The following is a 13621-nucleotide window of genomic DNA, read 5'->3' on the forward strand; positions in this document are numbered from 1 at the left end:
CCCTAATATCTGCGATTTATCCAGTTCTTCGTGAGGCTGTACGACGTGCATACGGCAATGGCAAGGACCCCGGTCTGCCCAAATCGTTCACCTGCATGCTTCGGATCGTTTCTCGTATCACTCATATAAGAAATTAGCCCACCTCCGACCTTCCACCCCCGTGCTCTTGCACTTCTCCCTGTTCACCACTCAAGTCGATCCTACAGTACAGTGCATACATACTTGGACCCTTGGCGATAGAGGCCGATCTTAGCAGAGGATCAACAGAAAACTCCTGCCTATGACAGTGGCTTTGTCAGGAACAACCCGCCTCGTTGCATCGAGAAAATGGCACCCATGAATGTGTTTCACGCCATCCCTGCTTGCGGCTTCGCAATCGCCTTTCTGGGACTGGCCAAGCTGCTGTACTCTCACCTAAAACATTTTGAGCTTCTCGATATTTTCTGGTGGACGCAATTGGCGTTATTTGGTCTGTTCACGGGGGTATGTGAATCGCGTTTTCTTTGGACCTTGTCTGTCCTAAGCGAGACCTCAAGCGAGGATTCAATCAAGACCTATATCCTCCGTATAAGCCGCTCGACAGGCGATTTGATTCCCATTACTCGCGCAACGGCAAGGTGGAGCAACGGGCGCATATATTACTCGCATCCTGCCCTTGATTGAGCCCCATTACGCATCAAATACCATCAGATCATCGGCTTGGAAGCCTGGGTCTTTATGTGGGCTAATTTTCTATATCCGTAGCTCTTCGGACGCTGTGTTTATAGATTGGTTTTCCATCCTCTCGCCAAGTATCCCGGACCCTTGATCGCTGCTCTCACGGATTGGTATACTGTTTACTGGATTGCTGAGGGAGGTCGACATCTTGAAATTGATAAGCAGCACAAGCGTTATGGTGAGCTTTATGCATTCTTCAACCTTTTCATCTGCCGTGCTCCTCTTTTCTCGTCGGCGAAGTTTGGCCCGAAGCAGAAGGAGAGTAGAGTCTACAAAGATCATCTTCAATCGCCCGCCCTTTGACTTACATGCTCTTATTTCGGCGGCCTCCTACCATTGAGGTCACATTCAACTGACCAACCTTTTGTGTTTCAGGAAAACACGTTCGCTTTGGACCCAACCGTCTCTCCATCAACTCCGCACAAGCCTCCAAGGACCTTCACGATGTCCGCAAGAGGACAAACAAGGCCGACGCTTATGCTTCCTTCAAGCGATTCTTTGGGGCCGAGATGTCTCTTACTACGGTGAATCATAAGGAGCATACGTTCAGGAGGGCGATCAACCAAGCCGCTATTACGCCTGCTGCCGTGAAAGACTTCGAGGACCAGGTGACGCCTCACGTTGATGAGTTTATCAACATCATTGCCGAGGGAGCAGGCAGCAAATCACAAGGCGAGGAAGGATGGAGTTTTGGTAAGGATATGTCATACGCCGTCGCCTTCTGCCTGGCCGATATCATGGGCTCTGTGACATTTGGCCGGACGTGGAATGCTCAGAAAGACCCTCGGTATCGACACTTTATCAAGGACTTGCCCAACGGTGTGGCTGGTATCCATTTAGTAAGTTGAAGCTGAGCAAAAAGCGACGAGGCCGCTTATTGTGGCTACCAGAGTGCTTCACTGACTGTCCTTGGTTATCCAGGTTGGTCACATGCAGTCTCTCTTCTTCGGTAACCTACACAAGTTGTTGTTCAAAGAACTCATCACCGGGGTGGGAAATTTGATGCAGATCAGCAGGTCGTTCGCCCTGTGGCGCCTCGAGCAGGAATCGATGCCGAACAGAGATATTTGGGCAGCTCTTATTGCAGCGCGCGATCCCAAGACCGGCAAAAAGTTTACGACTGAGGAGCTCATCTCGGAGGCAAGTCTGTTCATCATCGGTGGCACAGACGGCATGATCACTTCAACGACCGCGACGCTCTTCTACCTCACGCACAATCCCCGTACCCTCGAGCGTGTGACGCGTGAGATCCGTGAGGCCTATCCCCTGAAGGCCGAGGACATTGGCAAGAGGGGCTTGGACGTCGAGTGTCCCATACGGTTTGCCTCTGCCGAGCTTCAGGCAATTGAGTATCTGACTGCTTGCATCGACGAGGCCATGCGCCTTTCGCCTCCCGTGGCCAGCATCTTGCCGCGCGAAGTTGGTCCTGACGGGCTCATGGTTGATGGCGAATACTTCCCGCCCGGCGTCAACTTGGGAATCCCGCACTATTCCATGCACCACAGCGCGGACAACTTTGCTGAGCCGCTCAAGTACGCGCCTGAGCGCTGGATGCCCGAGGAGCGCAAGAGGGGAGCCAAGGACGGCTCCGTGCCTGTCACTGGCAGGGAGCCGGCCACTATGAAGGCCGGGGCCGGACACACTGATGGATTTACGCCGTTCGGTGCTGGCCGGAGCAGCTGCATCGGGAAGTACCTGGCTTATCAGGAGATGTCGATTGTTTTGGCGCGCATGCTCTGGTTGTTCGATATACGCCTGGATCCTGATAGCAACTTGGGTGAGGGAGTGGGAGATGATTTGGAAGGTCGGGGTTGCAGGAATGAATTCCAGCTGTATGACAGGTTTGTCAGTTCCCAGAAGGGCCCGATGCTTCAGTTTCGGTATCGAGAGGAGTTGACTGCCTGATTCCGTGACTCAGACTTTTTGTTTCTACAATTTTATTTTCTCTGTCTTTCTTCGAGGGCAAAAGTGTCATGGTTATGGTAGCTGATGCGTTCAGTTGATGAAAAGTCTATTTGTACTTCCTGTCCACTTTGTATGTCTCGGTCTGCTCACGAATGTATTTCTTGATATTCCCTTTGATCAATTTGGTGCCTGCTCAATGCAAGTTTCCTGGTGTGTTTGTGCGCCCGTACCTCTCGATATCAGATCCGATATGCGTGTAATACCAAGTACTGCTTGAGTACTTCGTACTTCGTCAACTAAAGCCCCTTCTCGTCACACTACTTTTAACGCACAATACGACCCCGTGTCATGGTAGGCTCCATTCAAGCAGTATCAGGAGTGCCACTTTCCAAGCATTGATGTCGATTTCCAGCTTTGTCAATAGGCGACCCGCGTCCCGGAATCCCAGAACCCCATGCGCAATCGCGATACGATTTGACGCATGCCCGAGACATGTGGGCATTGTTGTTGGGCCTTCGTCGCTGGTTGTCAGGGGGAAGTGGATATGCCAGCCCCAGGAGATTAGGCATGTTATAGCTTGAGTCCCAATGCTTCCAGAAGTCTTTGTACTCGCTTAATGATTCGCTGACCGCGCTTTATTCATGGGTTAGTTCTTGTATATCCATGCGGTTGTGCCTCATACTTCCCAGTTATATGGATTCAGACGTGATATTTGGACGCAACTTGTTGGCTTCTAGTATTCCGTGTGGGTTTATGCTAGGGGTCCGATGCGTGGGCGTCCCAAGAATGTGTCACAAGCTTGTGACAATGTGTACGCGATTATATCATCACGGCGATGGGAGACATGGACCTGTGAGATATAAAAGGCGAATATAGTGGTGCCTGATAATGGAGCTTTGACTGCGTCAGGGCACTACTTGATGCAAACCTTCGGCATGTCAAAGCAAGGCCCGCCTTCTGGCCTGTGTCGACTGCGCTGTTGGGCCTTGTTTTTGCTGGAGCTCGGATTCAGGGGCTAATGGAGGGATTTTATATGCTGTTGGTTGGTGGGTGTCGGGATCCGGCGCAACTTGTGATAAAGCAATCTCTCGTCTTCCCATATCCTCGGGCACGGTACGGTACTTGACGAGTGTGGCGTCTGGGAGATTTCGGGAGGGCTGTTCCTAGCGAGGTGGCTTAGGCTAGGGTATTAGTTTCGGGATCGATGGGATCTGGCTGAGGCTGAATGGCTGAATGCTCCATTTCGCGAGATGATGGTTGTTGAATAGGGCCTGCTACGAATGAGCGTGAGAACCGGGAGTCCCTATAAATCGAATGCTGGATTGATACGGTCATGGTGAAAGCCGCCGTGAATGATATGGTGGAACAGATTCCGGGAAATTGCCTCTATGTGCTACACTCAGGAAGCAAGAGCAGCGGGGGATGTAATAAAGGTTGTATGGACTATATAAGTCTCTCACTCTCAACAGACTTCCAGCATTGCAGAGCAAACAAAGCCACCTCGAAGACTTTTTACAAGCCGGTGGTTGGCTTTCTACACCGCATGCATGAAAATGTATCACTTCAAGCTCTCAAAGTAGCAGTACATGCTATTACCCCCGTTGGACTTCATCGACAAGTGTTGAGATTGACCAACAAGTGTTCCAAGGCTCATTAATGGATAAAAGAAGGGTCATAGGCAAGATAACAAGAGGAACTGCTTACCCGGTTCAACGGCATCAAGAATCTCCTGGACTTTGGGGTTGGCCCCGTCAAAGACACCGATCCTTCGGAAATGCCGTTGGTCCTGTCTAAGCCGCAACACAAGGCATGTCTGGGCTTTGCTGCCTACAACTTGGTCTTTGAAGAGGAGAAAGAAGACAAACCTCTCGGTCATAAAGCTCAATTGGCTCGACTTGATCCAGAAAGATGGATGGAGGCGCGTGGATTATCTGGCTGTGGGAAAGGTTCCGTGGAGTATATCTCCGGTTCCCCTAGGCATTCGGTATAGTGCATATGGACTCGCTTTGGCCGCCTGTTTCCCCGGTGTTTGTAGTCCTGTAGTCTCCAACGGCGAGCTTGCCCCAAAGCCTCATCTTCAGCTAGAGGCGCGAGATATGTCAACCGGCATGAAAGCAACTGGTACGCTGAGCACTTGGACCAAGATCTGGTCATATTGCACACTGTGTCCGAATCTTGAGTAGTCAAAGGGCAGGAGCTTCGACGCCGCGATACGCAGCATCCAAGGTCTCCATGAGTATAGGGAGCGTCCAGCCATCAAAGATGGCATGATGAATGCTCAGCACAAAGAAGTTACCCGTCGATGGACATTCAAGATCAACTGGGTGGCCTCAGCGTTGTCTTCCTCTTAGAAGGCCTCACCGCCACTCATAGGATCTCATCGGGTAGGAATATCTTCCACAATCCAACCACGCACTCTGCAAGATGTGGCCTCGGAAGGAAGTTAACACTGGCGATAGCAGTCGCTCGGTCTTTGGGCTTTGTGAATGACTTGCCGCAGAATGTTTGTAGAAGTCGCCTCAGTATGTAGATGGGTGGTCCACCTTGAGTTTACACCCAGCGAGGGATTTTGCGGTCTAGTGATGAGGCCCACGAGAAACTTGAGGCTCTTCGAGGGCTTGCGCAACGGTGAGACTGCATAGCTTGCAGAATCTGACAGGATGTTCCCGTAGATACCGAGTTGCTGTAGAACCATACAATCCAGAGAGTCACTAGCATGTAAAGACACGACGACTAGGCGATACTGTGCCGCTACTTGGCGAACTCCGTGTTGGCTATCCAGTCCCGTTTGCCACCGATAGGGAGCTGCACCAAGATTGTGAGCAAAGCTGTACCCTACAGAAAAGCGCAGTGGTTCAGGAGTTTCATTTTCGAAGACCCAGAACCGGTAGGCGACAAATGCTCCCCACCATATGAGGTTCACCAGGCTGTTGATGATGTGTAGAAAGGATCGCCGGGCCACGGCCTCGTGTCCTAATAGCAGGAGCCACATGATCTTGGAGATTGGGACAATAAGTCTGGAGTCGCTATGGTGGATGAACACTGCTTAAAACAATCAGTGCTGGCTGACTGGTTTTTGGCCAGCAATGCCATGTCCAGGTAAATGTGGCGGGTGTTACTATAGCCATGCACTGTTCTGCTGGAGGTCTCGAAGAATTGAGATGCTGGAAGTTATCATGCTAAGGGAAAATTAAACAGGCACAATCACATCTTCAGCAATTCTTTTACAGAGGAGGGCCGGGAATAGACTGCGACATGAAGGACCTGGAGCATCAACCTTGCGAGCTGGATATACCTCCATATATCTTATTAAGGAACTGCCATTTCAAGCAACAAGCCTGTCTTCATGGCGCAGTTGGCTAGCGCGTCAGTCTCATATTCTCAATATGATCCAAACCATTAGTTTGGGCAATCTGAAGGTCGTGAGTTCGAGCCTCACTGAGGACATTACTTTTGCCATTTCTTTCATTTTTGCACACGGTGGACATCAATCCATTCTTTCGAACGTCTCATAAAGAATTTTTGGATCCCTCTTCGAGATAGAAACAGATGTACAACGCCATTGCCCAGCCTTTTCAGCATCCTGTTGCACCAGTTGTGCCCCTCCCCCACTTCATTTTGTCTACTCGCCGATGAATCTTGTCTGAAGCTGCTCACGTGAAAAGGCTCACCTCTCTCCAGCTCATCCATGTCTATGCCGTTTCTCCAAATGATGTCGTTATTGCTCTTAGGGTATCTCTTGACCGAATTTCACCTCGCCGATGCGGGGATTTGAGTCGTCGTCGGGGAGCTCAGCCTCTGTTGTAGAAGAGCATCAGCAGGTGGCACGCCCCTGACGCAGACCTCGGGCAGAACTGCCTACTAGAGCTCGGATTTAGCACACCATCTTACTTATTGACCGGGAGCAGGGCCCTGTGAGCTTCGGCGCTTCTTGTTGGCAATCTCCGACAGCTCCTGTGCAACTTTGTCGTCGAGCAGAGGCACCGGCGTGGCCGTATATGGACGCACCTTTGATGAGGAACCGCCCGAGGGGTTGAGCTTTCTGGCGTAGTACTTTGCCTTGTCTTTCAGGGTAGGCTCAGGGATCTCTATCTGCGTCTTTTGGTAGCAGTGCTTGCACATCACGTCTGAGATGTTGTCGGGGCCCTGGTGACGATCGCCACATGTCTGGTGGGCGATGAGGACCTTCTTGCAGGAGACTACGTTGCATGCCATCGTTCCGTAGCATACGGGGCACCGGGTAACGATGATGAAACACATTGTTGGTTAAGATCGACGGGCCACCCCTTATAAACTAGCTGGTCGAGGGTGCGAGGTTTCTTTTCTCTCTCTTGAGCCTTATTGCAGAGTCGCGGCGGGATATGCGGACTGAGTTCTACTGGTTCTCCTGTTCTATCGACAACCGAGCGAAGCAACGACCAACGGACAGTCATATATCTTATGGCATTGTTCTTGCGAGGGAGAGGGTTCTGAATGTGAGTGAAGGAAAAGCTCTTCATCTGCTGCGTGCATCATTGCTTGTGCTGTTTTGGTGTTGCTGAAGGCCACGACTTTGCCGGTTGTACCACATTTGTGATTCAAGGCTCATGAAGGCCAACATGCTTCCATCAGGAGACTTTTCTATACCACTTGAATGGGTGCCGGTGAGTTCCCATTGCGGGGTTATGGCGGCTGTAGCTCTGAAACTTTGATGTTTTACAACCACAATGTCGGATGGGAGAGTGAGTGGACTGTCAGTATGCTGTGGACGTTACACTGGCCAGCTGTATGGGGCATACACTGTCAAAATAGGAGCTTGCTCTGATTTGAGGTGAACGGGAGACAAGGTATCATGTCAAGCATCGAAGAGTATATTGTTCTCAGACACAGCCTGTGACAGAAATATGGAACATGTTTGGCCATGTTCTTGAAGCCCATCGATGTCAAACTGTTGCGATGTAAGTGCCACGCAAGCTCGTGACTTGCAGTATGATGAGCAAAATCTAGACATTTAGGGGAAGTAATGGCCTCTGTATCAAGCATCAGTGTGATAGATGTTGACAGAAAGCTTGAATCGATGTGATATCCATTTCAGGCTTGTCGCTGACCACGTGCAAGGGGTTTCGTCACTCACGACTGGGAAGGCGCTCAAATATGTTCCTCGTCTACTCTCAAACATTATCTAAGGAAAAAATGGCCATAAGGATATTGGACATCAATGAAGCGCACATATTGCTATGGATTCATCAAAATAGAGGAAGAAAGATCATCCACAACATGGGGCTTTCAGAGGGCTCAAAGGTAAAGTGCACACTTACACAGGATGCAGTGTACCGGAAGCAAAACCGTGATCTGCTCCTGCGCGAGTAACGCGATTCACAATATACAACATCAGACAACTGTTCTGTTTGGACATATGTGACTTGCAAAACCTTAACGGAATCAAAAAATCCTTGCAGTGATATTTTGTTGACACGGCCGATTCGTTGAGTTTGCGAGAGCTGGTGTCCACATGCAGGAACTCATATTCAACTATAAATGGATGGGTCGAACCTATAATCACTGCCGTATGCTCTTATCTTTGACATTTGCTGGTTCTAACCAGGGAGTATACGCCACCCATCCGCACGCAAAAAGGATTTTCCAAGAGATTAATGGAAGCCAATAGGCATATATGGGGCTATATGACCATAACGAGAGAATTACTTGAGAACATCCATCTCAAAAGAGCATCGCCTTTCTAACCTACAGCCTCATATAAGTTGCTCGAAGACGCCTGGGTGTCCCCTAGGTGATGAATAAGTTCAAATCCACCACGTTGTATCTTCCAACACGCATGCTATCGAGCTCAAACTGCGCAAAATAATACCAAAAGCATCTCCTTACAGATCAGCTCGACATGCATCCACTTTTCGAGCTTACGAGCCAAGCTACGCACGCCTCACATAACCCTCGATAAATAATAAATTGCAGCTTTGGGATGGGAAGTATATCTACTTTGCCACTTCAGCTCAGCATCTATTCACGGTGCTTTCGCCTTTATTGCAGGGAGGATATCCTCCGCACTCTGGGTGCGGCCCGCATGAATCGGCCCGCGAATGCAAGGGGGAAGAAGCGTAGCCGTCAATGTCTAGCATCTCTTACAAGGGGGGGAAAAAGACTCTCCTCCGACCTGATGATGTAAGATAGTTATGGCGATGCCTCAGATTGTGATAATATGCATGTCACTCTGCCATGTGCCAGCTATCTTCAACAACGGGAGGCTTGCCCACCGTCCTCCAGCAGTAAGCGTCAAGTCGTCTCTCCGGGTGCCGGAATCCCGAAACGGTGTCTGTCTGATGCTGAGCCTTCTAGACTAATCTTCGGGGCAATGCTACCATGCAGCAACTACTGCCAAAAGGGCTCTCCCGCTGTGTGTGTGGGGGGGAGCTCGACTAAGATGAGCCACATGCATTTGTCGATCGACAGGAGTGGCGACGAGGGACTAGGGGCCGTGCTTCCTTTGAATAACTAATGCTTACATCTACTCGTATTGGGCAAGCGATCGTCGACATCTCTGCGTCGGCTATGCATCCTCGATCACTCGCCATTATCAGCCTTCCGTCGAAGTTTTCTTTCAAGGCATCTTGAAGATTGTGAAGTCCAACTTCATGGAGGCGGCACACATTTTATGGTTATAGAACTGCTTAGAAATGGATAGCAATAATGCTGTGGACGGCAATGTCATCTGCAAGGTCTATCTACGTCCGATGCAACAGAAAGTTTGGAATGGCGCGTGGTTCCGATCTTACTGGACATAGATGCAACAGAAGCAAAGGATTCTGCAAGGAGAGAGAAAGTAGTCCTTGAATCTATTCATTCATATGCTATTAACAGACAACAATAATAACAGGTGAATTTGGCATAGCAACGTTCAACATTGAAGAGACATACCAAATGAGCAACCACACGTCCAACTATGGGTTGAAGCCTCTACTCCGGCGTGTCTCAGTCCCCGAGCCACATGGGCATCATGATAAAGCGTCTTCGCCTGCCAAAAGAATGGGATCGATCAAGTTGCCCGTGGTCAGTGCTCAGTTTTCGAGAGCATGCAAGCGAGCTCAGATCAAAGTGTTCACCTTGGAGCAGCCACCGTCCTCTTAGCAACGCCACCATCGACCAAGCTTGAACAGCCAAGGCACTTCAGACCGATCAGATACTGCAATGCCTCCCTAAAGAGGACTGATCGACAGGGCATTGCCTTTGGCCGGAGCATGGTGGGCTCGTGAGACAACTGTCGAGTTTTCTCCTAGAGTCTTTTCCATACAGAGTGGAAGCTCGCTAATCTGGCAATGGGCCTGAACTCGATGCGGTGTCCAACCTTGAGTGAAATCACAGCGTTTAGCCCAGAAGCCACCAATTTCATGACAATTTGTAAAACGGTATCTGCTAAACAGCCTTTTCCATGTAGCCAAACAAAGCGTTTGCCAACGGATTATATCCGCAGGAATAGAGGCCTGCATAATTGTAACACGGTGTTGAAATTCCAGCGATGGCGTATTTGCCTCCCAGCACTTCATAATGTCACAGGTATCAAGCAATCTTCTCTTCTCTGACCTGAGCATACAATAATACATGACTTCTGACTACGAGGAAGGACGATATTAGGGAACAGGGTTGAGCCTCACGGAGTGTCCGAAGCCAAATTATCAAGTATATGTGTCGCCTCTCTAGAGCGCCGCTTCCGCCTACATGTAGTCTCCAGCCGACACTCATACCACCAAATACGAACGCCCTCGTATCAGACAAAGGAGACACGCCCTGCAGAGTAAATCTCCCAGTCTATTCGAGTCCCGGTGACACAAACTGCTGCTGGTCCTCCGTATCTACTTGTGGAAGATAGCTGGGATATTTGACGAAGCAGACGCACCGTGTTCTTGCAAAGAAGCTTTCTGGTACAGGTACTTCGTACATGCACTCTGCCTATGGAAACCGGTGCGGCTGATGATTCTCACATGCAGATGAGGAGTCATATACATGCAGCCATCAGATAGTCCGCAGCTGGATTCTGAGACATGCTTAGGCGGTGGCGGTTCATGCCTTTAGCTGGTGTAATTTTAGAAGATGCGAGCTGGGGCCTGAAACCGCCATCCTCTAGGTCCCTTGCCGCCTTGGTCACAACACCCAGGTCTCATACAGCAAGAAACAGCCATGCCGATACAAGCAACAACGATGTCGCTCAGATACAATCACACCAGAGTTCATCTTGACATTACGTGAGCGTGCGGATTCGGGTTGAGCCTCGTGTCCATACCTACTTACAGTTCCTATGGACTTATCCAATGCAGGCTACGACGATTGGGGGCTGAGACAAATCAGGGGACTGAGATGAATCCATTCGCCTTGTACTGATATACACCTACGAAGATGCTGCTCGGTTTCTCAAAAAGCCAGACTTATTCTGATGGCCGTTTCGCACCACCACCCACGGCATGTAAGTCCCGGAAGCGCCATCGCCGTCTCCCACGTAATATCTCCGCGCGGCAGTTGTCAGACAAGGAGTCCGGCGTCCAGAATAGGCAAAGCGGGCGATACCCATGGCAGTCTGACGGGAAGGTGGGTAATTTGCAGCCTATTGCTGCGGAGGAGCTGCCAGCCTGACAGGGGTATCCCCTTGTCAGTATTAGTACGACGTGTCCAGTGGTTTTTTAAGCATACTTTCCGTGCGAGCTAGGGGAGAAATGACAGCCAGTCTCTCTTGTTGCGTGCTTTTCGTGGTCATGTTGGCAGCAAGAGTTGGAAGACGCCTCTTCCCTTGCGTTGTTGAGACGAGCTGAGACGCCACTGTTCCAGATGGACCCCTATGGTTGATTACGGCTACTTCGTACTCTTGTCCGCCATTCATTTTTGACGAGCCATGATACGGAATCCTTCAGGACCGCAGCAGCGATTCGTAGAGAAGTTATGCAAGTAAGATCCGATACTGACATCCTTCCTTCACGCATCCGGCTGCCACGCCCCCCAAAATGGTGTGCAGAACAGGCGTGAATGTGTACTTTCAGCCCCATGCTATCCAATCTTTCATTTGTGCAGAGCGGGTGAGTCGATATGATTCATACCTAACAGACTTCGAAAGAGAGGTTCCGGGAAACTTGTCCCAGCTCCTCCCTCACCATCGCGCAACATGTGCACTCCGGCTCCAGTGACACTTGAAAAATTACTGCGAGTATTTACCATGAGTGTGATGAAGAACATGTAAAATTGGAACCCCATGAGAGGATTCAACAATACATTTTTTGTCTTGCAGGATGTAATTCTGCGATAATGCAGGGTAGCCCTCCCCTTATGAAAGCTCGACATGGGACACCGTGACCAAGTGAAGACGGGAGTTACCGATGTCAACCGGTGTATCCAAAGAATGTAAGTAGGTACTTCTGTCGTTCAGTCGATCGAGTCTCACTTCTTATCATGCTGCTGCCTTGCCTCAGAGTCCGTACAAAGTACGAGTACCTGCTCATGTAGCTAGGCGCCGCTCCCTCCTCCACTGTCCGGAGCCTTGCTGTTTGGCGCCCGCCAAGCAAGACATCTGCATGGACACCCCTGTCCGGTTCGAGTCTTCTCCAATTTTTTCGACCCCAGCTTCATCTCCAGCTAAGTCTAGCCCGGCCCTGTAAGACCCTGTCCCTGGGACGCAAAGCTGCCATCTCGCCTCCTGGCTGCTCATCATTGCTGCTTGAGCTGACTTGTTCTTCCCAGGTACACGGCAGATGCTGACTACGTATCGCCTCTTTCTCGCATACATCGGTCCTGAACATTGTCTAAGACCACTACTCCCTTGCTGCGGCACAGCTGACCATCAGCTTGGAGCCAGCCTCCCGTCTTTGAGATCGGAGAGAACCCTTGCATCTGGCTGACCGTGGTTCAGCTTCTTGCGTGAACCCCATCCAGTCTCACGCGGAAGAAAGAGCGTACTGCCTAGGCCAAGCCTCGTTCACTATTCTGTAGCTGTCATACAGCTGCTGGTATTATTGATGGCCGGGGGGAACCGAGCCAGGGCTGCACAGTGTCGGCAGAGTTACCTACCTGTACGAGCAGCGTAGCCGCTACGGATACCCCAGCAGGTTCATCATCCTCGTAATAGGTGACCACTGCTGGACTGCCATATTAATAATATTTGGTGTATACTGTCATCGGCGGCGAGACTGTGTCCTTGCGTGATAATAGCAGTGATGAATTGCTGCTTCGTTCGTACTTCAACTCTCCATATCGAGACTCTCGTTCGTCTAACGGGTACGCCAATGTGCTGCTTTTGAAGCACTTCGCCTTCTCTCGATAACGGATTCCACAGCTTGGATCCATACACCTTTCGGTCGAAAAGACGGTATATCGCCTTGTGTCGACATCTACGCTTTCGATTGCTACAACACTCGATACCCTTTCGAAGTAAAAGAAGCAAGGGAAGCTTAAAGAAGGATCAATATCCGAGCGGATCGATCTCCAATAACGGACTATTCGATTGTAATAAAACGAGGAAAACAACAGTTCTATTTTTCCTTTTCTCGGTATTTTGGAATACACGGCGATTGTTACAATATAGAACGGAAGTACAAAAAAACAGGACGAAGATAAATCTGTACAAGATAAAAAAAAATGGCGCCGAACACTACGTACGAAGATGGGAACGAATCCCTTACCCCAATTGCCATCTGCGGCGTTGGCATCCGGCTTCCAGGTGGCATTCGCAATGCCGAGCAATTCTGGGAGTCCATTGTCAACGAACCGCGAGTGGATGGCAACGAAGAGGAAGAACGGGACCCCGTTGATGCTTCATTCTTCTCCTTGACCAAGACAGCGGCTGATAGCTGTAGCCCCCTGCAGCGGAAGCTCCTGGAGGTGACTCGTGAGTGTCTTGAGGATGCGTGCGAGATCAGCTACAGGGGCGAGGATGCTCGTGTGGGCTGCTATGCTGGCAGTATTGGAGAGGCGGATGTGTCGATGGTGTCATCGAAGCATGATTTGAGAGGCCCAAGGTTCGTTTACT

General features: G+C 50.2%; 3 protein-coding genes across 3 annotated transcripts in view; 2 read left to right on the top strand and 1 right to left on the bottom strand.

Moving 5' to 3' along the window:
* Positions 1 to 327: 327 nt before the first annotated feature.
* Positions 328 to 2622, top strand: CCMA1212_006834 (Cytochrome P450 monooxygenase dtxS2; the record flags this gene model as incomplete). Its single annotated transcript, XM_073704030.1, has 4 exons — positions 328 to 483; positions 745 to 895; positions 1093 to 1556; positions 1639 to 2622. 4 exons carry the CDS (start codon positions 328 to 330, stop codon positions 2620 to 2622), a joined length of 1755 nt encoding a protein of 584 aa, XP_073557482.1.
* A 3891-nt stretch (positions 2623 to 6513) lies between these two features.
* Positions 6514 to 6837, bottom strand: CCMA1212_006836 (uncharacterized protein; the record flags this gene model as incomplete). Its single annotated transcript, XM_073704031.1, has 1 exon — positions 6514 to 6837. One exon carries the CDS (start codon positions 6835 to 6837, stop codon positions 6514 to 6516), a length of 324 nt encoding a protein of 107 aa, XP_073557481.1.
* Positions 6838 to 13230: 6393 nt separating this feature from the next.
* Positions 13231 to 13621, top strand: part of CCMA1212_006837 (Tyrocidine synthase 3) — a gene marked incomplete at both ends in the record, with an annotated part of 69496 nt that continues 69105 nt past the window's right edge. The window contains one exon of the mRNA XM_073704032.1: positions 13231 to 13610. Within this exon, the coding sequence (XP_073557274.1) occupies positions 13231 to 13610 (380 nt within the window). The remainder of the gene's footprint in view (positions 13611 to 13621) is intronic.

The sequence above is a fragment of the Trichoderma ghanense genome, assembly GCF_004382785.1.
Source record: "Trichoderma ghanense strain CCMA-1212 chromosome Unknown scaffold_8, whole genome shotgun sequence".
NCBI lineage: Eukaryota > Fungi > Ascomycota > Sordariomycetes > Hypocreales > Hypocreaceae > Trichoderma > Trichoderma ghanense.